The 26498-nt window shown below is 40.3% G+C and overlaps 2 protein-coding genes and 1 long non-coding RNA gene across 5 annotated transcripts in view; 2 read left to right on the top strand and 1 right to left on the bottom strand.

Annotated features, from left to right (window-relative positions):
• LOC123354831 overlaps positions 1-1123 on the top strand; it is a 15513-nt gene extending 14390 nt beyond the window's left edge. The window contains exon 2 of the long non-coding RNA XR_006574917.1: positions 483-1123. This is a non-coding gene — a long non-coding RNA (uncharacterized LOC123354831). The remainder of the gene's footprint in view (positions 1-482) is intronic.
• On the bottom strand, positions 628-26498 carry DDX6 (DEAD-box helicase 6). 3 transcript variants are annotated; one of them, XM_044997105.1, is made up of 14 exons: positions 26038-26498; positions 21599-22067; positions 19770-19833; positions 19169-19273; positions 17701-17830; positions 16968-17114; positions 16353-16447; positions 15140-15262; positions 14553-14681; positions 13982-14098; positions 12536-12599; positions 9512-9613; positions 8006-8185; positions 628-4902 (listed from the first exon to the last, which is right to left on the bottom strand). In XM_044997105.1, the coding sequence occupies exons 2-13, from the start codon at positions 21796-21798 to the stop codon at positions 8010-8012; spliced, it is 1452 nt and encodes a 483-aa protein (XP_044853040.1). In that variant the 5' UTR covers positions 21799-22067; positions 26038-26498; the 3' UTR covers positions 628-4902; positions 8006-8009. The 3 variants fall into 3 exon arrangements, with proteins under 3 accessions (XP_044853040.1, XP_044853038.1, XP_044853039.1); XM_044997103.1 differs by having other exon boundaries at positions 26162-26498; XM_044997104.1 differs by lacking the exon at positions 26038-26498 and adding an exon at positions 25692-25815.
• The window catches only part of CXCR5 (C-X-C motif chemokine receptor 5), a 46278-nt gene continuing 45414 nt past the window's right edge, over positions 25635-26498 (top strand). Inside the window, exon 1 of the mRNA XM_044996711.1 lies at positions 25635-25724. Within this exon, the coding sequence (XP_044852646.1) occupies positions 25635-25724 (90 nt within the window). The remainder of the gene's footprint in view (positions 25725-26498) is intronic.

The following is a 26498-nucleotide window of genomic DNA, read 5'->3' as shown; positions in this document are numbered from 1 at the left end:
CAGCCTGTCAATTATGAAGTGGTTTTGCCATATGCACAAAAACCCACAGAGCTGTGCAGAGACAAGACTTTTTACTATTATTTAAGCTAAACAAACAGGTTTTCACTGAACAGGCACTGTAGTTATTGAATATGTCACTAGTACATTTCCATTGGTTTCAGAAGGCTAGTTAAAATTTGCAGTCCAAGGTCATTATTCAAACTACTGCCCCACTTAAAAAAAAAAGTCTATACATATTTTGGATGAGCAATTTGTTAGAGACAGGTGTCCTGCACAATAAGTGCTAATGCGATCCAGCCTAGTACCTTCAACAGAAGCCAGTTTGTACACAAGACAGCCCTGCTAACAGGTAAGAAGTTATCTTGCAGGTGGCACTGTTCTTCTATTTGCTTCAGCTGTAGTACTGCTGCTGAGCTTGTAGAATTCTTCTGCTCTACAGAAAGATTGACATCCTCTTCTGCAATTGTTGCTTTATTTCTCAGGCCAGCCTGGAGCGCACACACTTACAGCAAGAACACATATGCAGGATTTGGATGGAGGAGGAAAATAGAAATGAAACTTCTTGCACAGTAGTACAGAAAACGTGTCTGAAGGATAAAAGCAACAGGAAACAGACACCAAGACAAATCGAGTTCCAGTGAGCATTTATTGAGCTTAATCAACAAAATCAGGATTTTATCATTCATCTTTTCTGTACTCTGAACTCAGTGAAGATTTTCACATAGTCACAGCCTTCCAACACACATGTACATACAGATATACACATTCCCAAGGAAAAAACTCAGCTCTACTGGACAGTTTGCCAATTAAACAAAAAGCCAATTTTTCCCCTCCCTCCCTTGAATGTTCCAAAATTCTAGTCCACCCTGTTCACTTATCAGTGGAACACAGCCCTTTTAACAGGGGACAAATGGATTATAAACTCATTTGAACTGCAAACAAAATTTTTTTTAAATAAGTTCCAGTTTGTTTCAATAAAGGGAACAGTGACTATTTTTCTCCAGACACCCCTTCCCCACAATTAATGGTTAAAATACAGCAAGCCTGTATCTTAGTATACCCTATCCCTCCCCCCTCCCATTCCCAATTTTGTCTACACAAGAATTTAATAATGCTTCAAATAGGGGAATACTTTAAGTTGTAGAATAGTGAAGGGAGCAAAGCTATAAGGCATACTACCCTCCTCATGTACCCATTTTTCATCTGTCTGACATACTTTTCACTCCAGAGACCAGTATTTGTTGTAAAGAGAAGTCTTGGTTTAAAATTGGACTAAAAGGGTCATGGCATCCAAATATTCTTGGCTTGGACTAATTTTACCAAACTTTTGCAGTGGCAGCAACATTATTCTAGTCCCTGAGAGCAGAGTTCACTCTGTTCCCATGAACCAATAAGCTCCTTGGCACCGGCAGCATCAAGTCCATTGCCGTCAATGGATAATACACCAATAGAATCGGACTCCTGGCATTAAGAGACAGAAGTTCATATATTTGTAAAAAACTAACTAGAAAAAGGCTTTAAACAGAAAGGCTGAATGATGGTCTCTTCATGCCAGCATGTCGTCACTGATGGAATACAACCATCTGAAGCATTTTTAAATCCTTGGTGCAGACACCCTCCCCCTCCCCACCACTAAAATAAAGAACAAAGTTAGTCAGAATGAGATGATTTGATGCCAACATGTATGCAAGGTCTTTGTGTCGAGCTTTCATGTTCTCACCCAGCTCCATATAAACAGACACAAAGCAGAAGGCAAAGGAAAGATGCTCCCATCTCATTCTGGAAATGAAAATATTTACGACCAACCCACCCCCCTCCCCTTGGCGAAACCCTCCAGCTTCAGCAGTGCATTTGTACAATACACTTTGAGAAGCCAGTCTAGATTTTTAGTCACGATACAACTGGCTACAGACTTGTGCCCCCATTTCACTACCACCTCCTTTCACTTGTGGGATTTAAAGATACAGGGTCTAATATCAGATTTATAGGTTAACAATGTAATTTTTTGCCTTCTTGGGGGAAAAAGATGGAAAAGCATGTAAACGTCTCAATATCCCACTAAGAACTTGACCACAGAGAACAAATGTTTGACCTGGGGATTATTAAAAGCAGGTACTTGCTCTGAAATAATGAATACATGGAAATGTTGGCAAGTAGTCTGTAAAAATAAGGAGCCAGAAGAAACCTGACAGTCAAGTTTTACACACTCCTTGATGAGGGAGAAATAAAGACTAGGATTTGCCTAGTTATTTGGAGCATCTTTCCTTTTGCAAGTTCATGTACGTTTTAGAGATAGCCTATTAGCACCAGAATCAGACCGCTTCCTTCCTCTAGAGAAAGCCACCTAAAAATGGTGCCCCTGATAGTCTAGGTAAGTGCCAATCCTCAGAGGCTGACTTTAATACTTTCAATTTAAAAATTCTGTGCTTCAAGAGGGACCATCAGAACATGGCACCAGGCTAACCTATCACAAATCCAGGCAGAGCACACACTTTTGACTCTCAGCATGGCTATCGTTTTCTCATTGCATGTGCACGCTCTGTCATAAGAATTTTTATTTTCACTTTTCTTTTTATCTTTGTTGCACTAAAATGATCCCTCTTCAGTCTCACTGAAAAAATCATAAGCTGGCTGCAGTACAAGAGCAAGATTTTACTTTTGGTCAAAATTTACTACCCACAAACTCCCTCCCTCCCCCCAAAAGCACCCTAAAACTAGTTTACATTTGGTACCTGCCAACTTGATAAGTGGCTCACAGAGGGCCTGTGACCAAGCTCTTGAGTTTGTACTTTAGTGCAGCTTTTGCTACAGTTATTACACAGTCACTGTAGATATTGGGGGGAGAGGGGCGCACACTTTTCACCTTGAAAGTTGTCACCAGGAGGCACCTGGCTCTATTTCTGATCCTCAAGGAGTTTAATGGATAAATCTGCCTCCCCTGCTCCCTCCCCAAATAACCCAAAACAATTTCACTTTTTATAGTCAAAATGGGGAGAAATTATTAATTCCCATATCCATATTCAGGTAAACAAGCATGGTGTGAGTACAGCATCGGTATATGTGAAGTACAACTGACCAAAAGGGATTGCTTTCATCCAGGTGCCTCCTGACAAACTGTAGTTGAACAGGCTAAAAGGAAATTAAAATAAAAAAAAAGTTTACTGGTTTTGATTTGTCTCACTCCTTTTGCCTGTAGATCAGGCCAAACATCAAGCATGTTGGGAGGGGCACAATTTAAAGCAACACTATTTGACCATAAAGCATTCTCCAGCAATATACAACGCAGAATGACAGACAGCAATTCATGCCAAAACATAGAAGATGGCAAGCAGCTTTCTGTGGCTTCAGAGTTAACAAGTTAAAGGATTTGCTTTTTCCTGCTCAAATCTATATAAAAGGTTTTTTGGGCAGAGTATACACAATGCTGCAGGACGTGAAACACCCAACAGAGCCCCAGAATGGTCAGTTTATGCATGTAAGTTGGTTTTCTATTGTTTCTTTTAAACCCAAATTCACACCTTTGTTCTGCTTAGCTACAATGATAGCAGCTGGATTTCCCTCATGCCAAGGTGGAACACAGGTCTTTGCCCTCAGAGCTTGTAAAGTTCCTGGAATTTTAAGAGGGAAATCAAAGCGTACCTCAAACGAGTTAAGCTATGGATTTTTAGGCTTTTCCAACCCAACAAGTAGTCTTTTCCAAAAAGAGCGGTACAGGACAATATTGCAAGCACCAGAGCAAACCCACCCTGACAAGGGACACTTGTCTAGGCCTGCTCTTCATAGAGGTCAGAGCACTTTTCAGGTGTTTAGTGTTGCAGAAAACTGAGCCCCTCTCACCGTTAGCTGCTCCCATAATCAGTCTAATCCCTTTAGCCCCAGCAACTTTCATTAAAAAAAAAAAAAGTTATATATGAACCCAAAACAGAAAAAACATATTTACAAGTTTATACAAGTATACACATCCAATTTTCAATGGGACACTGTGCCAGAGGAAAGAGGGCCATGGTTCTGAAATAAGTCTACATATCAAGTGCTGTAACTACGAATGGAGACTTATGGAAACCAGTCTTTAGTGTTCTGCTAGAGCATATGAACTTTTCATATGGCTCCTGCAAAAGATGATAGGCTGCTCTTTCCTTCTAGAGCTATGATGTTGCACCTAATCAGCCCAGATTTTTAGTTGTTTTTGTTTTAAATACATGTATTTACAGTGTGGGTGAACTGCAGTTGCATATCAACTCCTCCAATTTAAAAAAAAAGTTAAACAAAAAAGGTGTTACATTACTGATAGTTTCGTTTCATCTCACGGCCCTGGGCTTGAATATTGTTGGGGGAGAGCAAGAGAAGGGTTGGAAATTTTTGACCTGGAAAGAAAAAAAGCTGTTGATTCCACAGGCTGTATCTGAAAGGTGATATTCTGAATGGTCTCATAGCATAAGGCACTTTGCACGAATAAGTAACAAGCTGTTTAGCTTAAAAACGGATGAGTAACCAGGGAGAAGTTGAAATGCACTCAGTCAGCTGTTGGAGAATTTGAAATTGCAGACAAACTTCTGTTCATCAAGTTTCTTCTCTTTTCAGGGTTTCTCTTCTTCCCTTACTGCTGCTGCCCCTGTGCCCCCCCAAAGAAAAAAATTTAAAACCAGCAGTTTAGTGCAACTAATGTTCAATCAGCACACAGTGCAAACAAGTGAAAAAAACAAAAGTATTCCTTCTTTTATCTTCTTTCTTCCTTGCTGCCAAATTTAAAAAGAAAAGAAAATATGTCTGAGCTCTTTAGTCTTCATAGTTCCAAAATGAAAAGAAGATGAAAAACCCAAAAAGAGAAGGATATCCCCAAAGAAACAATGTGTCACAGATCGGGATCAAGGGGCTTCAGCTTCTGGTGTTTGTAATCAAAGCCTAAAAAAACAAAGATCCTGCAGTTAGTTCTCTCTAAAATTGTTTTCAAAATCAATGAAGAAAATACAAAAAGGTAATTCAGTTCTATGATTTAGCAGCTTTGCTAAAGCTAACTAAAGTTCTGGTCACTTTGCTTGATCAGCTACACAAGCCTAACATTCCCTACTAAATGAAAGGATATAGCATGGTATATGTTGATGACTGCTTTTATAGCAAACATAAGACTGCCGAATAAAATAACAAAAACGGGAAGCTGCCACTCAAACTGGGTGATAGAAAGGAAACACCCAAAAGATGAGAGCATGGAAAAAAGGAACTTTCCTTTAAAAAATAAGAAGCCATCATTTGATTAAGTGGCTAAGCTCTTTAATCAAAGATTTCAGAACAATTTATTTACAACTCAAAGCCTCCTGTACCTCAAGCACTCAAATCACAAGCGCAGGCTACATTTCCATGCCTCAGACTACCCACAATACAGGCTTTCTGCTGTCAGTGGCTCTCAATGGCAGCTCTCAGAGGTATGCTAGCACCATTCTGCTGTCTGAAGGCATTCTAAAACTTGTTTTAACCAATTCCTGTACACTAAATCTTTAGTTAAGGTATTACAATTAGTCACCACCTTTTTCCTTCAAAAAGGAGGCTGCTCCGCCAGTCACACAATGGGTATAAGTTAGCCTGTCTTGACCAGAATTATTAGTTTCTCCTTCAATATTTCCAGTGAGGAAACAAATGGTTATTTTTTCCTTGGAATAGTTTTATGAAGTTAAATAGTCTCCTCCTATATCTAGTTTCACAGTGCAGCTCTTTCTAGAATAAATAGATTATGCATTGTTTCAGAGATCCATTAAGATTCTTGATCAATGTTTTGGTTCCTGCTTTGAGAAACAAAAGAATTTACTTTCTCCTTTTCTATCATCTATAGGGAAGACAGTACAATGACTGAGGATGGAGTCAAGTGTCCGTCCACAAAGTCTCTGGAGGTCTACACTGCTGAATTATAACCTCAGGGTACGTTAACTAGCACTACAATTCCAAACAAACATGAGGGATTTACCTCATCAACTGCACACATTTTTGCTGGGTAGGCTGAAGCATAAGCAGGAGAATCTCACTTTGTGGTGCTAGGAACTCAGACTAGCATTTTGGGGTTTGGTTTTTTTTAAAAGCCATTTCAGAGAGACATCTAGTGGCAACCAAGGTGAATTACAGAAATAAACCATCCTCAACATACACAGCTTTTCTCTCTTTCAAGAAGCCTACATAAGCAAATACAGCATCTCCAATAGATCAGGAAATGGGAAAGACTGTAGGCTTCTGGGAGCCTGAATCTGTTCATTTTAACAGGCGAAGTGCTCGGCTCACTGTTGCCCAAACAGAATGCATCTTTCCTCAGCATTCCCCACTTTCTTATCGCAGAAATCACCCATCCTTCCTATACTCTTATTACTCCATAACCCAAGGATCATCATTGGCATCTCCCTTGCCTAATACATCCCAGACAACGTTCAAATCCTGCCATTTCTTCATTCATAACATTGCTAAAACTCTAGTTCAGGCCTTCGTTTTCCATCTTGCCTACTCTAACCTCCTCCTCTTTGACCTCATTAATACTAGGGATGTAAATATCTGTTAAAAAAAGTGAACAGGTTAAAACAATTATATAATTTAAACAGTTAACCGAGGTTGCTCGGGCCCAGCCAGTGCCAAGGCCCTGCCAGTGTGGCGCAGGTTGGGGTCCCTTCCGCCAGCCCAACACTACTGGGGCTGGGGTTCCTCTGGCTGGTGTGGGCCACCAGGGTTAACGGTTAAGGTTAGTTAACGGTAAGTCTAATGCTTACCGGTTAACCTTTAACACCCCTAATACATACATGCATTGCTCCTCCCAAATCCATTCAAAACAGCTGCTCAGACACTTTTCTTACCCATCACACTCCCTTTGTATGAAATGGAGTACCAGCACAAGGGCTCAAAGTTAACACTTTTTCCCCACACTCAAGGCCCTTCACAACTCTGCCCCTCCCTACTCATTTAAATCACCTTATTGCATTAGCTTTTCAACTTCCTCCACTCTAGTAATACTAGTCTCATCCACTTGTTTCTCAGCTTCTCCTACAGTCAGCCATTTCCGCACTTACTTTCTTGCTGAACCTCATGCATGCAACAGCCTTCTCCAATTGATCCATAAGGCCATTACCTGATCCCTCACCACCCACCTCTGCTGTAACCCCTATAAGGAGTCAGTTAACCAATAGCAGCTGTGTCAGTTGGGAAGAGCCAGTTTCTAAAAAAAAAAAACCTGAACTCAATAGCTAGTCTATGTATTTACTTTCATCCCCTCATCCCTTGTGTCACACTCCCTTGTTAGCTCTTTGGAGCAGAGACTGTCTTACTGTATTGCCTATACCAGTGGTTTTCACCCTGTGGTCCACAGACGTCTGGGGGGTCGTAGACTTTATTTAAGATTTCCAAAGGGGTCTGGCACCTCCATTTGAAATTCTGAAATTTAAAAGAAGTGGCCTGTACAAAGCCTAACACAATGGTATCCTGATCAGGGCCTTTGGGTGTTACCAATACTAATGAATCAATAAGGATTATAAAAGAGTCCAAAATCCAGCAGAGAGCCATGTTTATTGCCTCTTCCCTTCTCAGAGTTTCTTGTAACCAGGCAAACTCTTTTCTTACCTTGAAAACACACAAAAGTTGGCAACTCTCAAGTGAGGAAAAGTCTGCTTCATACAATAAATTAATCGTAAGCATGCTATGCTCATTCATTAATTAGTTCATCCATTGAGTTCACAGCACCTGTTCGTGCATTTTGGCACAGCATTACTGAACGAGGGGGTATGCAGGAGAATGACAGAGTTCAGGTACCTGTTTAGGTCAGAACAGCTAGTCTGAAGGTTAGCTCCTTATTTACTGCAGCTCACCCAGAAGAGCTAACCATGCAGAGTGGAATGGACAAAACAAATTAAAGGAGAAGCAATGGTAAGAAAAGTGAAGTGGAGTGAGCCATACAAATCAACTTGTTCTATCTGCCTCAATTTCTCCACTGCCACACACCTAGCCTTCAATTCAGTGGCTTTCTGAACAATCACATACGCACATGGTTAAGGTTTCTCATCATCTACAGGTTCAGTGTGGTATTCTGCCACATACAGGCTCTTGTCAATGTTGCTTGGGATGGGTTTAATTTCAGTTCCCAACTGCTCCTCAATACTTTTCAGGTTGAATCGATCGTCATAGGTGATCAAGTTGATGGCCAGGCCCAGGTGACCAAAGCGACCTTCACAAAAAAGAAAGAAAGTAATGACAGTTTTATCACACAAGTCTGGAGGTTGTCACATGATCAGATTACATGTGATCATGCAGTAATAAAAAAGGTAGTTTCAAACAAGACTGACCAATCCAAACCCTCAAGCACATCAGTACAGTAGCTATTTCAAGTTTCACATCCCCATTTATTGCTGTAGAAAAGAAAAGGAAAAAAAAAAAAAGACATTTCTGCTCCCCACAGGAGAAAAACGATGTTAAAATACACCAATTAACTCTATAGATTTCTGAACAGTCTCCTTTCAGGCTACTGTCCTCTGTCTAGAGTCTGTCCAATGACAAAATTCTATTGTAAAGTTAAGCCAATAATTGTATGCAATGTTTGGCTTTTTTGTGTTTTTTTTAAGGGGGGTGTGTGCGCAAAATTCAGTGTTTTCTATTCTCCCTCACCCGATAACTCAAACACAACTGAATTCAACCTTTACAGATTAAGTCCTCTCTGATGTGCCTTTGCTAGCTAGGAATGAATAATTTTAAGTTTCAATCCACAGACATTCAGACATCTGACAAAAATCTTTGGAGTATACACAGGAAAAAAAAGTGTCATGGCTACAAGTGTGTGTTTACCAGAGGTTAATAACTGAACTACATCATTCTGCCTCTCCCCCCTTAGCTTTCCTTTCTTTCTATTCTCTTTAAACTTCCTTCTCACCACAACCCCAAAAAACATTCAGCTTCTCCCCAAAAAACAAAAAAGTTGGTAAGTCTATATATGTAACTATTCATACTAAGTTATGGTTGTGTTTAAACTATTCTGAAAAAAGGAAAATGTACATTAATATTGTTGATCCTTTATTAAGATTTATATACACAGTGTCAAGACATTAATCGTAAATGTCTTATTGTTAATGACTCAAAGTATCAACAAAAATCTTCTCTCCCACTCCCCGCAGAAAAAAAGTGTGTTTAAAATGCACATGCACACAGCTATTTGAGTAGTTTTCTTAGATTGCCAAGAGAAGGAACCTGTCAGCCTTAGGAGGGTGAATATATATTTTGATTAAAATATTCTAAAGTTAACAGATATTTGGGCCAATTACAATACCCTAACCATTTAATCCTGTTTTGTATCATGCTTCAACACACCTTAAAATAGAAAGTCTTTACACAGCTTTTCCCTTGGTGAAATGGGAATGAAGTTTGTCTTTCTACAGGCCAAATGAAAACAACCCACCAACTCACTTCAAGCCATTTTAGAGATGCCCACAATGTTTCAGAATAAAAAGCAGAAGTAAATTTATTAACACAGCTTCCCTGAAGAACACTTCCTTTCCCTCACCTGATCTGCCAATACGATGGAGATACGTTTCTGCCAGCTTTGGAAAATCAAAGTTTATCACCACATTCACAGCTTGGATATCAATACCTCGGGTAAACAGATCTGAAACAGAATTCCATTTAATTAACGGATTTTATTTCACCAAAAACACCACACTAGCTGGAATGGGAGAGTACAACAGGAGCTAGGGGAAAAAGTCTACCCAGGATGGAGAGGCTACTTGAGCATGATCAAATACCCTTAAAACATCGTTAGTATATTTAAGAAACTGGATGGTGAACCTCTCCTGCGAGAGCTGCTTATTTTGTATTTAATTATTGTTTTAAACATCTTCCCCTCACCCATTTTGGGCATGGATAACATTGTGAAGAACGATCAAGACACGAGCTTTCCAGACGTGGTATTGAAGATCCTTCATATGAACAACTCCTCTAGCATTTTGCCTACTTCTGAACATCCATTTCACAACACCCTTTCCCCTTGAAGGGAAAATACACCATTTTCAATCGAATCTCTAAAGGCCTATACAACTTGTTTTCCAGCTAACTTAACTATTTTGCCTTACTTCTGGTGCATTTTAGAGAAGTTAAGAAGTCACTATTCTTAGAATACAAGCTTCCAATCATGTACTGAATTGATGAAGTCAGCAACACCACTTGTCAGCAACTACCGCAGTGGGGGAATCCTGACAACAGGCTGAATGAAGGCAGGACTGCACAGTTTCACACAGTTCTTTAAGTGTTTGTTTAAAAGAGAACACTAATTTTTTTTTCCAAAATATGAATCAATTTATCTTAATTTTATCTAAAAAACCCACAAATGTAACAGAACAAAGTTAGTGCAGACAGAGTACCTACATACTTTTTCAACTAATTAATATTTTACATGTATAAATATTAAAAATACTAAGATTGTGGCAAAAGCTAAATTACAAGGATTCATAGGCAAGTTTGATCCTCAATAGTTGACACAATAGTGTGTAAAAGTAAGTTATACTGCTCTATGTAGAAATTACTTTAGTATCAAGTTTGTCATGCACTCTGGTGGTAGTTATCCTTTCAAAAACTAACCACCACTTTATGATGAAGCAAGGTAATGACTGCTACCTACAACATATGGGGATGCTCTGCAGCATACTAGGAGCTTGGCCAGACTACGTAACTGATAAAGTAAGAGGCCCTAAAGGAAGATGCTACAGTTATTAAAAAGGTTAAACAAGTTTTTTTTGTTATGCTTCAGCTGCTCCAAAAATTATCCTATGTAAAGTACATAACAGCCTTAAAAGCACTTCATGTGTCAAATGCAAAACTAATCAAAAGGGTAGTCTTCTAAATTACTCTTACACAATCATTTAGGTGGGACTTTAGTAAAACTCAGCATAAACATGAAGGACGCTACATGGTTCACGATAATATGCAAATAATGAATGCCTCAAAAACATTCCAAGTCAGTGTTGGAGGAGGAGGGCAGGAGAATTTAACATTTGCCTTTTGTCCTTATTTTGTCACAGTTTGCATATATATGCCTGAAATCTCCTGTTAAGAGTTCTCTCTCAATCTTACTATAATATTTAAATAATAATGTTACATAAAGATACAAATTGATTGTTTAATAATTTGTTAAAGTAAGCACCTAGGAGGAGGAAAAAAAACAAAAAAACAAAACAGTGTTATAAGAAATAGCCAGCATGGATTTGTCAACAAATCATGTCAAACAAATCTAATTCTTTGTCTGGGTTACTCGCCTTGATTTTAATAAGGCTTTTGATACAGTTCCACATGATTCTCATAAGCAAATTAAGGAAACATGGTCTAGATTGAATTACTATGAGGGTATGCATAACTGGTTGAAAGATCGTACTCAAAGAGTAGTTCAATGCTTCACTGTCCAACTTGGACAATCTAGTGTGGTCCCAAAGGGGGTCCTGGTACTATTCAGTAGTTTCATTAAAAACTTGGGTAATGGCGAGGAGAGTAAGCATATAAAATTTGCAAATGTCGTCAAGCTCAGAGGGGTTGCATGCACTTTGGAGAACATGATTAGAATTCAACATGATCTTGACAAATGGGAGAATTGGTCTAAAATCAAAAAGATTAAATTCAATAAAGATAAATGTGAAGTTGTACATTTAGGAAGGAAACATCAAACGCACAACTACAAAATACAGAATAACTGGGTAGGGGATAGTACTGCTGAAGATGATCAGGGAGTTATAGTGGATCACAAATTGAATGAGTCAACAACGTGATGCAGTTGTGAAAAAAGGCTAAGAATCTGGAGTGTGTTAACAGGGGAGCCCCGTATTAAGACATGGGAGGCAATTGTCCTGCTCTGCTTGGCACTGCTGAGGCCTCAGCTGGAGATAAGCACCCAATTCTGGAGACCAAACTTTAGGAGAGATGTGGACAAACTGAAGAGGGTCCAGAGGACAGCAACAAAAGTGATGAATGGTTTAGAAAAAAAACCTGACCTTTAAGGAAAAGTTAACACAACTAAACATGTTTAACCCTGATAAAAGAAGTCCTCACTCAGACTTCACAACTGTCTTGAACTACGTTAAGGGCTGTTATAAAGAGGACAGTGATCAACTGTTCTCCACATCCACTGAAGACAGGACAAGTAATAATAGGCTTAATCTGCAGCAAGGAAGATTTAGGTTAGGTATCAGGAAAAACGTTCTGACTACAAAGGAAGTTAAGCTCTGGGAATAGACTCCGGCATTCCCTTCACTGAAGAGTTTTAAGAACAGGCTGGAGAAACACCTGTCAGAGATGGTCTAGGTTTACTTGGTCCTGGCTCAGCACTAGGAGGCTGGACTACATGACCTCTCAAGGTCCCTTCCAGCCTGACATTTCTAATAGCCTTGAAAGACTCTGATCACTGAAGGCAAGTATTAGTTTTCTTCATTATGATAAAAAGCAGGTGAATTGTGTATATAGTCTGGTTCCAGTTGCAACCTCTAGAAGTCAGACAGTGTTTTTACTACTAAAACTGAAAAAAAAATTAAAGTAAGGAAACACTTACCAGTGCAAACAAGATTCCGGCATAAGCCATTTCTGAAATCGTGGAACACACGATTACGATGTTCCTGGTAAAGCAGAAAAAATATTAGCAGCTTTTACAAATGGAAACATGGATCCTATTACTCCTCTCCCCCACGAGCTGAAATAAACACTGGAAGATGCAAAACTGAACACACTCTTCAATAATAATACTGAGTACTTCCTGTGCTTTCATCCTTTTTATAAAGTGCTTCACAAAAAAAAAAAAAAAAAAAAGGCTTTTGGTACAACTTTTGGGTATAGATATTTAACTAAACTGGTCAGAAACTAATGCAGATTAATTGATGCAATCCCCCTGGATGGACAATCTGTTTAAGAGTGCCTCTTAAAGTAAATGAATATAAAGCACTAACAGAAGAGTGTCTATACAAAGGGCTTGTATGAATTTAAATTACATTGGCTTCTCTACTGAAAAGCTACACAAAATTGTATTTACAGAAGGCCTGAAGCAGACAGATTAAGTGATTTGCCTGAAGTCACAATAAATCAATTGGGATTAGAAATCAGGTCTCCTAGTAGTACACTCAGATTACAGAAGTCCTAAAGAAAATCTACAATTTGCAAAGTTACTTATTTTCATTCCAGATATTTTGACTATCAAGTCTTTTTCAAGACAATGGGTTATTTGTTCAGTAAAAATATTCAATTTACTTTACTGCTTACAGATTCAGAATGTGTGTTATAAATCAATGTATGAAGAAAAATCAGTCTCTTTCTGCTAACTCAAGTATTCACTCACTACTCTTATTTTTACATATCAATAACCATGGCACCACCTTGGCAGCACTGAAAAAAAAAAATTCAAGTAGTATTAATCTTAGGCAACCAGTTTAAATAAACTATAGGCCTGAGATGCATAAACAAATATGCACTGCGTTGTGCTGTGAAGATCAGTTAGTCGGAAGTCTGATTTGTGCCACCAACAACCAACTTTTTATTCTGATTTCAATGAACAGTCAATATTGAGAGCAGCCAGAAAGCACCATATAAATTTGTTTACAGCCCAGGGAGTATTTGGATTATTTGTCTTACCAGTAAGTAGCAGCAGAAAAATTCTAACATACATTTGTTTTTTATAAATTGGAATCAAAGGTTTCAAAATGAAATTTAGTTACCAATGGCATCTGAGCCTACCACCAATTTTTGATAGTTTGGTGAGACGTGACATTTAATATTAGTAACAATATCATGTGACTGAGTTGCTGTGCCAAGAAATATGATCAAGTTTTCTTTAACTAAACTAGCTCCCATCTTGAGACGATGACGTCAATGTTAAACAGTACAACACTTTTAAGTTACAGTTCTTGAAGGACTAGCAAATCTGGACTAAATATTAAAATTCTAATTCACACCTGTATAAAATTTTTATCAGTTGCTTTCAAACTAACTGGTATAGCTTCAGACTCACCTGCCTCATTTTAGCATGGATATAGAAGCAGGAATAGCCCAGCTGGGAGATCTTCTTGGCTAGCAGTTCAACCCGTTGTGAGGAGTTGCAGAAAATGATTGACTGGTTAATCTGGAGCTAGAGAGAGAGAGAGAGAGAGAGAGAGGTGTTAAACAGCTGCAGCATTTTACTTACAAAGCTTTGAAATCTGAGGAGAATGCATCCTTTTCAGGAATGCAAAACATGCATCTGGGATTCCAGCTAGAAGTCACTCACTCTTCTGGCTGCAAAGAGAAGATAAGGACAGTTCTCCCATCAGGAGGTCTGCAGTTTAATAGTACAGCAAGAGAATATGCATTTTCAGAAAAGATCCTGGGCTTCAAATTTCAAAGCTACAGCATGAAAGTAAGTAGTCCAAGATGTCACTGTTAATTTAAAGAAAGCCATTTTTTAAACAAAAACACTAGGTTAAGGAAAAATCTCTTTTCTTGATAGAATGGATCTCTCTGCCATTAAGTTATGTTCTGAAGGATAAATGAAGTGGTTCAGACTGGTGTTCTAGTTGCATCACACTGCCCAGTAGCATACTTACCCTGGAGAATAGCGTATTGAGGCAGTGTACTTTCTGCCGCTCAGTTACATAGGCATAGTACTGGGTAACTCCCTTCAAGGTCAATTCCTCCATCAGGTTAATCTCATAGGGTTTCTGCAAATGGGAATTCTGAAATAGAGGCATTTCAAATTAAATTAAGGTAGAAAAGACATGCCTGTCTACTCACAAAAATGAAGTATTTTCTTACCTAACCTACTATCCTAATATTTGAGACGCATCAAATACACAAAGATGCATCACCTGTCAACATAGTTATGCTAGCACAACCACGATAGATAAAGCCAAACAGGAGCGTGCATCCTAAGACCGCAGTTGCAGAGATTATTTTCTCTTATTAATATTGACTATGTACAATGCATGTTTATGTTCCCATTTAATGTTTTTTAGGATACAAAACTAAATCCAGAGTGCAACTTAGAATACCCATGCATAAATCACATTGGGGATGGGAGGGGGGGGGGGAGATGAGACAGTTTACATGATGCACATTTACCTATGTGCATGAGGGAAAAAAGTCTCCACACATCCGTGCACTCCATACCCAAATGGGCATCAAGAGAACTTACCATGAACTTCTGTACACTAAGAGGGAAAGTGGCTGAGTAGAGCAAAATCTGCCTGTTTTTAGGTAGCGTAAGAATAATGTCCTCCATTATTTGAACAAAATCCTGAGACAGTAATTTATCTGCCTGCAATGAGAAGGAAAAACTATATCTCACACATACACCAAATTCCGGATATTTTTTATTAATGTTTAGTTATATTTCATGTTCTAACTTATGTTCTCAACTTGTGGGGTAGAAAGCTTGCTTTGAGTATAATGCTTCATGGACAGCTTTATTTACCTACTAGGGAAAAGCTTCACTTCAACTGCAAACACTGAGAAATGCAATTTATCCTGCCTCACTTCCAACTCTTCAAATTTAAGAGCTATACCAGACTGAAGAAGGAAGTGCAGAAGAGATTTCCCATTCCTTAACTGGAATTCATAGATTTTAAGGCCAGCAGGGACCCTTGCAATCATCTAGTTGGACCTCAACTCAGGCCACAGAACTTCCACAAAATAATTCCTAGACACACACACACACACGGAGAGAGAGAGAGAGAGCGCGTGCGCGCAATGGACTCTTCAATCTAGCAGAAAAATGTAGAACATGATTCAATGGCTGGAAGTGGAAGATAGACAAATTCAGACTGAAAATTATGCATAATGTTTTTAATGGTGAGAATAATTAACAATTTCAACAGTTTACCAAAGGTTGTGGTGGATTTTTTAAATCAAGATCAGATGTTTTTAAAAAAGATATGCTCTAGGAATTATTTTGGGGAAGTTTTATGGCATGTGTTGTACAGGAGGTAAGCCCCCTTGGAAACTATGAATCTACTAGATCTTTGTATATCAGTTTATACTGAGAGGTTTGTATTACAACAGTCATTTTAAATGGAAGAGTAAGAGCTACCCCTTTCAGAAGAGATTGTTAACCTAATGCTCAGTGGTCCTACAAAATAAGGGGAAAGCAAACTTTCCCTATCAGTTTGCTTCTATCAGTCTCTGAGAAAAGTACATGTCGAAAACTCTTCCCTCCCAAACGACTCCCCCGCCCCCCCAAAATAAAAATGCAGAAATGGATCAATCTCAGCTTTATGGTGTCTACAGAAAGTCTGACTATTTTAATGGCCAGCAATGCTCAATGAGCGGGCCTGCAGAGATGTGTCATTGTTGTAGCTTCCTGTTAAATATCTTTCCATGTTTTGCAGATCATTATGACAGCAACTTGCCTCATCCAGTACTATCATCTGGACGTGTTCAACCTTTGCTACCCCTTTCTTGATGAGATCCAGAATTCTCCCAGGGGTAGCTATCACCACATGCACTGTAAATTTTAAAAGAAAATACATTTAGGTGAATTTTTGCTTGGATAAGAAACAGTACAAATACACAACATTGGCTTGGCTGACAATTACACTAAGCCAACTTTAAGGGCTTGTTTGTACAAAGTTTGTGGAAAATTGGGGTGTAAATCTATCTCAAGGTAGCCTGACACGTACTAATCGTCTACATGGACCCCGTTCCCGCTCACTCTAAGTTCTGTAGTGTGCTCAGAGGTCTTCCTGTTTCAAAACGGTGTAGATCAAAGTGCACTATAGAACCTATAGACCACCTGGACAGTTAGCACACAGCATATTTACACCCCCGTTTCCTGCAAACTGGAAGCTCGCAAAGACCAGTCCTTAGAGATGAATGTAGAATGGATGCATAAAATCTCAGCCTGGCTCATAAAAGGCCAATGCTAGGACAATAATAACTGAAAGGGAGAGAGATTTTAGTGCTAGGCTTTCAAGTACTGTGCAAGCCACTAAAGAGCAGCAATCTTAATTGGGAAGTGTCCTAACCTGTATCATCAAGCCTCATTATGTCATCACGCAGATTGGTTCCTCCTGTTGTTGCCATCACTTTGGCACCTCCCATGTGTTTGCTAACCTGGATACAGATCTGACTGACCTGCAATGCTAGTTCTCGAGTGGGAACAATCACCATTGCTGAAAGAGAAGATACAGAAAATCCTCAGCATAGAGGATGCATTTTATCTTTTAATACTACCTTCCTCCCAGTTAAAAAAGGCATTAAAGAATGATTATACCAATGAACACATGCACTCAAACTCTATGATAGCTAAACTTTAGCAGGTTTAAGGAGGTCTATGAAAATTCTTAATGACAAGTCATGAAGAATACCCATGCAGTTCCCATGACAAGGAAATATCACTGTATTGAAGCACTGGCATTCCTTGCGTGCTATTAAATAGTGCCAGCCACAACTTATACCCCAGCCACCTGTACACCACACTTCTTTTCAGGGCATATAAGCAAGGATGAGGAGAAATTTGTAGTAGTTGAGATTTTCAAAGCAGTGTTGGGGATTAATTTTAAATTGAAAGTATGTCCAAATCCCCAGGTTGCTTTGAAAAATTCAGCCACCAATTTTAAGTATAAATCTGCAGGCCATCAAGCTACACAGATGCCTACAATCTTCAAATATCTCATCCCACCAATACTGGCATGCAGCAGCCAGGCTACTCATGTTACTTCGTAGATGGAGCTTCATGTAAACCTGTCTTCAGCTCACCTTGTATATTGTCCTTCTTTAAGTCTAGCCGTTCAAGTAAGGGAATGAGGTAGGCTCCGCTCTTGCCCGTTCCGTTTTTAGCTCTAGCCAAGATATCCCTACCAGACAAAGCAATGGGAATACTCTCCTCCTGAAAAGCAAGCACAGGGCAATGCAACAGTAAAACAACCTCAACTACAGACTTTCTTTTTTTAAAATTTTTATATATATAGGCCCTGTTTAACACTGACCCCGATAAGGGACAGGAGAACTTGCCAATGCAACACTGAGTTATAAGACCCTATATATGAAAGTACACCAGCCTCATCACAAAGACAGACTGATCAAGCAAAAGCTTTTCAGCATCCCACTTGTGAGAAAACTGCTCCCAGTATCCCATTTATCAATGCCCCACTAGTCTAGCCTGGTCATAGGCAGACTGAATGGAACAGCTACCACAGGAATGATCCTAATGTGCAGGGTGTACACATATTCAGTACAGCGAAGGAGATGGGGGAGAGGTGCTATCAAACTATCCCATGGGAAGAGAAGGGCTCTCCAATCTAACCCCCATTCCAGACACCAATTAGACCCGAAAAAAGGTCTAGGTAGGAAGTAAGGAAAACTGTCTGCGTGACTTCAAGACCGTGTATATATTTTAACATTACACTGTGAAAACAGAGGGTTTTATTATCTTTTGAAAATGAAGACATCCTCTATGGAGCCAGCTCCGGACTCAAAAACCAGAAGTATTTTTCTTTCTGCTGTTCAGTAAAAAGTATAAAACCATTCCTTAAGACTTAGAGCCTGGGTGAAGATAAGTGTTCAGAATGCCTTGTATCATATTCCCCATGATGAGGTGAAACGGCAAACTGTGTACTTTAATCCTTCTCCAGTGCTCAATTTAAAAAAAAAAAGAAAATAATTTGCAGATCACAAAACAAGAGAAACATCAGAACAAGAGAGTGAGAGGACTTTACTGGGGGCTTGTACTAGCTTCCATTGAAGTGCATCTCAGTCACTTTTGTCCCACCTCTGTTGAGAGGTTTGTGATTAGACTGGCACAGAATTGCAACTAAGGGGTGAGATGAACTGCAGTAAGATTCTACAGAGATTTTTTGTGATGACCTCCTCTGTGGTGCTTAGATCGACTCAGAGCTATTAAGTTTGTCCATAACAGTGAACAGAGAAGATTGCTGACGTCCATGAGACTACTTACACACTGGAAGTATCTTAGCCAATTGGGGCCTACAACCCCCGAACCTCTCTATGATGAACAGAAGAATATGTCAAGCCTTTAAAAGGTAAAAAAGCCTAATTTTTATGTTACTTAGGTATTTTTTAGTTAAGTATGAAGTGAGTTTCTCAGAAATTATACTGTCAAAGCCTTGGTGTCAAAACCTCAAGGATGCCCAAAAACTTCAAAATGACTGAGATATCTAAGATAAAGCAATCAGCATGTGGCACAAAGAATCTGCTCTGTACTAACCTGAATAGGAGATGGTTTTTCCCAGCCCATTTCAAAAATTCCCATCAGCAACTCCCGTTTCAGACAGTAATCTTCAAACTCATTTCCTTTTGTGGAGGTCACATCCTGAGTAGTTAAGAAAGTAGAACAGTAAGACCAGTTCATACAAATTATCCCCATAAACTGGTCCAACAGAATAATCCAGGCCAAAGACCAGGCAAAATGGAGTAATAAGTCCTTTCCAACCAACCGTCATACAGCAGTTCACAAAAATCTGTGTAGTGCAACCATGGATAATTAGGTAGTATTGGTTACTGGGGACCAAGCAAAGTAATCTGCATACACGCTTAAAACTTTGTATCTGTTTTGCAGTAAAAGCACTAATAGACTTCATCCTGTAGTATTCTTAGAGTAAGTAAAAATATATCCTGGAGTTTCAACATACTTGAGAGAGAAGGGAAACATATTTGCGAAGTAGCTCTAAGAATGTATATTACTATCTACTTCTAATTAAGTTTAAAAATAGATCAGAAATGAATTCTCTCACTGTTAGCACACTGTCACTGCAACTTATCTTACATCCTCAACCCCATGCTTACAGTTACCTTTAAAACATCCTTACCGAAGTTTTGATTCTCAGATCTTTTGGAGGGAGTTTTAAAGTCTTCTTCCAGTCATCACCAGGTCTGCAATGTGAAGGCACTAGTTAATATCCCTAAATAATTCTATTCTCTTTTAGTAACAATTAGTACTTTGCACAAACTAACACAAAACCTTAACCTGCCTGAGAGGTTATTTCCCCAGTTTTACAGATGTGGAAACTGAAGTACAGACATTAAACCATTTACCCAAGGCAAGGAGGACCATGATAAAACAAGAATTAGAACCCAGAAGTCCCTGAATTCCCAAAACTCGGAGCATTATACTTCTCTCTAAACAGCATCCACTTAAATAGTGCAATGTAGTAAAATGTGCCAAAGAACCTGGCCTAATTATTTCACCCAGAAATGCTGCTCTTATCTTAGACAACTTTAAGAGAAGAGTCTCTCAAGCACTGATTATCTACTCACTCTAACCATTAGCAAATATGGTCAACAACTTTTCACCTCATCAAGTTCCCCTCGCTATTTCAGAGCCAAACATGACAAGTAACATTAGCCAACCTTATCTTTGGAAAAAATAGGATTATAAGAAACTGTCATATGATAAAGCACTGGTCCATCATAACCTGTATCTGCTCCCAATAGTGTCAAGTGCTCATAGCTAATGTCTTGAAAGACAGTAAGAACCTACAATTCATTTGTCTAATTTGTACAATGCTAAACCATGAGGGGGGGGAAAAAGGAGAAGAGTTTTCTTCCCACTCCCAGCTGATAATCAGTTCACCATGTTCTGTTAGGCAGACTCTCAGCAACACAAGATTTTTGACTATTTAAACCAAAACTATATGTTGGACCGCTTTTATGAATTGCATTCTTTTCATCTGAGATGCAGTTTCTTCAAAATTACTAAAGCAGTTAAAGCATAAATATGTTTATAGTTTTCATTCATGCACTACAGAAGAAAATAATCCATACACAAGTGTCTAGTTCTTGTAACAGACCAAAACTCGGAAACTGGAGGAAAGAACTGCCCAAATCCACATTTTATAATGCGTTTTCAGAAATTCCTAAATTGGGGAGAGGGAGTGAGAGAGTTTAGTGTTGCACTTGTTCCAGGTACACTTCATTCAAACCTGCACAGGTATCAAAACTGAGGGATCAGACATTTTTTAAATCATGTTTTGCAAATCACCCCCCATGAAAGAAAAGGAGTGGTTTAGGTCAAATAAAAAACTGGCATTCCCAGTTTTAAAATATTTAGCTCTAGTTCTAGCATTTACTGAGAAATATCTACTAAATGTCATGTAATTGAACTGTGTGTATATATGTATGTATGTATGGGTGGGGTGGGGGACAGAGACACAAGACAATACTCAGAACAAAGTGACTTTAAGGTCCATTATGTCACAACTTGCCACTTGTATTAAGCTATGGTCATATACACTTGTATTAAACTACAATAGACTCCACATCTTCCCCTCATCCCTAGCATCGATCCTGAACAAGTGATCAGGATGAGGTGGTGTTTCTTAGGGGAAAAGCCATCAAGAAAATAAATTAAGGTAGGCCATCAACCTATGCTTTTCAATAGTATACAACTTGAGAAAATGCCTTAACTATTAATTCTCACAACTGATAAATAACCAGAATCTGTCAGAGAATGTCTATTAATTTCACATTTCTGAATTATCAGTAGTTCATATTCCTCATCTGACCGCCTACACTGAATTTTAAAGTAACAATAGGACATAAAACTTAAATATCAACACAAGAAATCTTAAATTCTCTCCAATGCCTGGTAACTCAAACATTGTTTAAGATGCTGCTTAACATTTATGCAAATACTTACTTAATAGCGGTGGTCATACTCTGTGCTTGCTGTTGAGTGCCATTGTTGATTGTGTTGGTGTTTTTCAGCTGGTTCATCTGTTGCTGAGTCTGTGTCCCCCCACCTCCTGGGCCCCCACTTGGTTTTACAGGGCCTCTCAGCTGCCCATTCTGACTGGATAGACCCATTATAACAGGGTTCTCTGTTCTGGCCGTGCTCATGTTTTTATTTGTAAAGATGTCTTTTTAGACTTCAAAACTTTGAAAGTCAGTACAGAAACTGTAATAACAGTTTATTAGACTCTCCAAAATGAAGAGATAAATAAGTCTTGCTCAATATATGAGTCCTTTATTGCAATGCAGGCAAGCACCTGTAAGTCACTCAATAGTAAAGTAGTAACTTGCTCTGATGAACCGTGGAACAACTTTTTTTTTTTTTAAAAAAAGCCCTCTAACAAAGTTGAATTATATCTGAATTCACTCACTTCAGTCTGAAAAAGATGCAGAAAAAAACAATTAATACATGGACTGAGTGTGTAAAAATATCACATTACTATTATTACAAACGATTTCAATACTTTAACTGAAGCACTACCAGAACAAGCATCCAAATCCTCAGTACTTTAAACAAAGGCACCCAAAAGATCAAATTTCACAAATAAACCAAAAGTTAGCTTCCCTACTTAAAACTGAGCCCACAACTATCATTTTATGGCATCATGTGGAACTCCGTAAAAATGTCAAGTATCAGAGGGGTAGCCGTGTTAGTCTGGATCTGTAAAAAGTGACAGAGGCCTGTGGCACCTTATAGACTAACATAAGTATTGGAGCATAAGCTTTCGTGGGTGAAGACCCACTTCTGTTAGTCTATAAGGTGCCACAGGACTCTGCTTTCTGTAAAAATGTATACTTAACATCTTTTATGTAATGAAGTGCTTTACAAATATTAACGATACCCCAGAAACATAGGTATGAGTCACAGAGATTATTTCACCCAAGCTTGAAGTGCAGCCACCTCTGGGGCAGAACACAGCAGCTGTTTATAGGGAAAACTGGGGGTGGGGGGCACTATGCAATTACTTTAATATCTCAATTGGAGGAGAAGGGGGAGAGAAGAGCACACTAATACAGTAAGCAAGATGAAAATCATCTGAAGTAATCTGAAAAACACTGGAAATCTGAAACTTATAAATTCTATTTCTGTTTAAGTAGAGGTTTAATTTTAACAGCTGGTTTAACAGGTAAGATGTACAATTTAAAAAAAACAAACTTAAATTTCAAATAGTGAAACCAAGTCCTTCACTCTCAGTGAATCAAAACAGCTTCCTGTTTTATTACATTCACAAAACCTCAAAAAAAATATATTTTACTCACAGTGGTTAAGTTCTCTAATTAGAGATAGCAATTCAGATACAAATGTATTAATAGAGATTTGCCCCTTAATTTTTTAATTGAGCTAACACCCTTTGAGTTACATTCAAAATAAGTGTGTCACTGAAAAACCTGCCCGATGCTCTCAGAAAACAGATACATACAAAACAAATTTAAAGTTAGTGGCAGAGTAGTGGAAAATTAACTATAACTGACTGTTTAGCAAACAAGATAACACACACATTCTACCTAGTGAATTACTAAAGTACAAAATTGCAAGATTATTTTGTTTGAAGTAACCCTAGAATTGTTACTAACAAGTAAACTCTACAAGCCTATCAATAGCCTTTTCAAAAAAGGATTTACAGGCTTGACATATAGTAAGTATCACCACAAAGCAGCTGCATTTTATACAATAAATGAAAAACAAAGGCAGCATTGCTTGATTACTGCATTTTTATAAAAATGCTGTTTATAAGATACCTCTCCCCATACCCAGGTAAAATCCACTCATAGAATTCAAATATAAAAACATTCCTTAAAGGGACACCAATATCTAGTCACTTTCAAAAACAGTTAAATGCAGTTTCAGGTACTACAACCTGCTCCTGAGTCTTTCTGCCAACTTTTATGGTTTTATAATCAAGTTTATTTTTTCCCCCCAAACATTCCCCTTTTCCTTTATTTCTGTTTCAAAGTAAAGAGAGCAACAACTTACTAAGGAAGGGAAACAATTAAAATTAGTATGTGAAGAACTGCCAACTGCACATGGCAATCTTAAAAAAAACAACAACATCACTTTCCTCCAATCTCTGGGAGAGTCAGTCATTTTAGATGGTACACTGTTATGAGTAGGTGAAATATTTTCAGACGGATGTCATTTTCAAGTACCTTTAATTTACAGGGATACTGCCATTGACCCAAAAATCTTGTAAAGTGTTTTAATAAAAATATTTTCATTTTTAAGAAGTAAAGGGAAACACTATTTGGATTAAGACATTTCCCTTGTGCTACAACTCAGATATCGAAGCATATAGCTAGGACAGGAGAACAAACAATAAAAACAGCAGAGAAAGATACAGCAAGAGGTAAATTCAACTTTAAACTTTTTTAATAATGTGTTGTTAGTACCCACTTTCATTTTTATTTTACCTGGCAACATGCCTTTACATATTTTAATCCGCACCCACAGTAGGATTCCAAAACTTTGAAGTATAATATGTAATAAAGTAAAACTATATTTAATAAATCTTAAAAAAACCCTAAAATTTCAGGGATAAGCAACCCCACCATTTCGAATGCTAGTGCCCTCTACTAGCAAAGCTCACCACCCCTATTCTAAGCATTTCCTTTCTTGATTTTGACCACGTATGCAGACTATGGAAGCCGCTACCCTACACATTGCCACTGCTCTGTCTGCAGTAAACATCCTCCTTTCCCCGAGGAACTTTGATTTTTGCCTAAAAAGAGCACACAATGCTACATGAACAAATACAAAATTAGGGGAGCTTTTTAAGTGACCCCAGGAACCACGTCTTCCATTGTTTGCTAGGGTTCAAGCAAACAGTCCTCTAAAGTCCTGAGGCCAAGGTGGGCTGCTCCAGAACCAACCTACATTTCCTCTAACATAAGGCCCTCACTGCAGCTTCAATCAGTATAGAACAGGGGTAGGCATGCGATTTTCAGTGGCACTCACACTGCCTGGGTCCTGGCCACCAGCCCGGAGGGGTTCTGTGTTTTAATTTAATTTTAAATGAAGCTTCTTAAATATTTTATAAACCTTATTTACTTTACATACAACAATAGTTTAGTTATATATTATAGACTTATAGAAAGAGACCTTCTAAAAACGTTAAAATGTATTACTGGCACGCGAAACCTTAAATTAGAGTGAATAAAAGAAGACTCGGCACACCACTCCTGAAAGGTTGCCAACCCCTGGTTTAGAAATTCCAACCATATTCTCATCCTCTCCCCACCTCCCCGCGAAAAATATCTGAACGTTTCATTTTCCGAAACAATGGAGCGCAGCAGCTTAAACACTTTTTGCTTCACTCCCACATTGCCATGGGCCTCTGCCTGGGAGTGACAGTATGAGTGTCCGGAGCGGTATCTGCAGAGCTTGGGGAAGGAGGCTATTTCACCAGGCAAAAACAGGGGCAGCCCGGCTCCACCACAGCCGAGGGGCGCCCCGGTTTAACAACAAACGTATACACGCCGCGTTTATCTGTGAACAGACAGGAGCAGCCTGTAGGAACAGGCACAAGCCTAAAAATGTATGTGCGCAACATCCGCCGGGGAAACAAAAGACCATCCCCGCCCCCTCCGGGCCCCAGACACCGAGGGGGGCGGTGCTCCCCAGAAACACCAACCCTGCTGGTGGGGGGACCCTCCGTGAAACAGCAGCCCCCCGCACGGTCAGGCTAGCAGCTACACGCCTCCCCCCACTCCACGGCCTCCCCCCCCCTACCCCCACCCGCACACCCCGCAGCGCCGCCCCTTGGCGAAGCGCTCGCCCCCCCCAGTGCCCCAACACGCCTGCAGGGGCCCCCCATGGGGGGCGGATGAGACCCATCAAGTCTCTCCGCAGCGTAACCCGCCCCAGTCCGGGGTGGCCGCCCGCTAGGCCCGGCCCAGCCCAGGCCCTTCTCCAGAGCAGGCCGCAGGCCTCACTAAAGTACAGGCCGATGCCCGCGCGCTCCCATGCCCAGCCCCGAAGGCCACTGCCCCGGCACCCTCCTCACCGCCGTCGCCGGCTGCGCTGCCCGCTCTCCCGAGTAAAAAAGTCCTCGCACTCGCCCGCTTGGTGCCTTGTTATGGCGATTCGACGCTCCAAGATGGCGGCTTCCTTCTTCCTCCCGTGTGCCCTCCCCCTCCCGGCCGGGTAGGCTGGCAGGCCCGGCCCCTGGGTCCGCCCCCGTTACCTCAGCGCTAGTCTCGAAGCGGCCTCCTGGCGGAGCCGGTGCGTCCCGCACCACACGCGGCTCTTCGCACCCTCACCCCAGGGGCGGCAGCCCCGCTCCCCACCTGCCCCAGCTCCCACGTCGCTGCGACCGCCCCACGCGGAGCCCACCAAGAACCCGCCGTCACCTGCTGTTAGGCGCTTCCAGGCTTTCCCTGCCCGGAGCGCGCTCCGCGAGACGCCGTGTGACCCGTTACCGCCTCGCCTGGCCTGGCCCCGCGGCGGGAGCGGTCTCCTCAGGCTTGTACCCACCTCGCCCTCCCGCTTCAGCTCGGCCTCGGCCATTTCCCCGCCACGCTCATCAGCGCTTCTTTTAAAGGGGGCAGTCGCACTCTGCGTTCGGCATCGGCCGCTCCCTCCAGGCCTGCCCGAGGCCCGCCAGCTCCTCCTTCTCCCCCTCGCGTCACTCAAACCTGCGCTGCCCGGGACAACATGGGCTCCCTGCCTCCCTCCGGGGCCGGAGCCGCGGCTGCACCGCGCGGCGGGGGGGCGGGCTGTGTTGTGCGCGGTTTCTTCGCGCACACGCGCCGCCATCTCGCCAGCCGCGAGGCCGGACGCGCGATTTCTAATCGGCGTGAAACGAGGCTTC

This window comes from Mauremys mutica, chromosome 22, assembly GCF_020497125.1.
Source record: "Mauremys mutica isolate MM-2020 ecotype Southern chromosome 22, ASM2049712v1, whole genome shotgun sequence".
Classification (NCBI taxonomy): Eukaryota; Metazoa; Chordata; order Testudines; family Geoemydidae; genus Mauremys; species Mauremys mutica.
The sequence above is the reverse complement of the archived record's forward strand: the minus strand, read 5'-3'. Positions and strand labels throughout refer to the sequence as shown.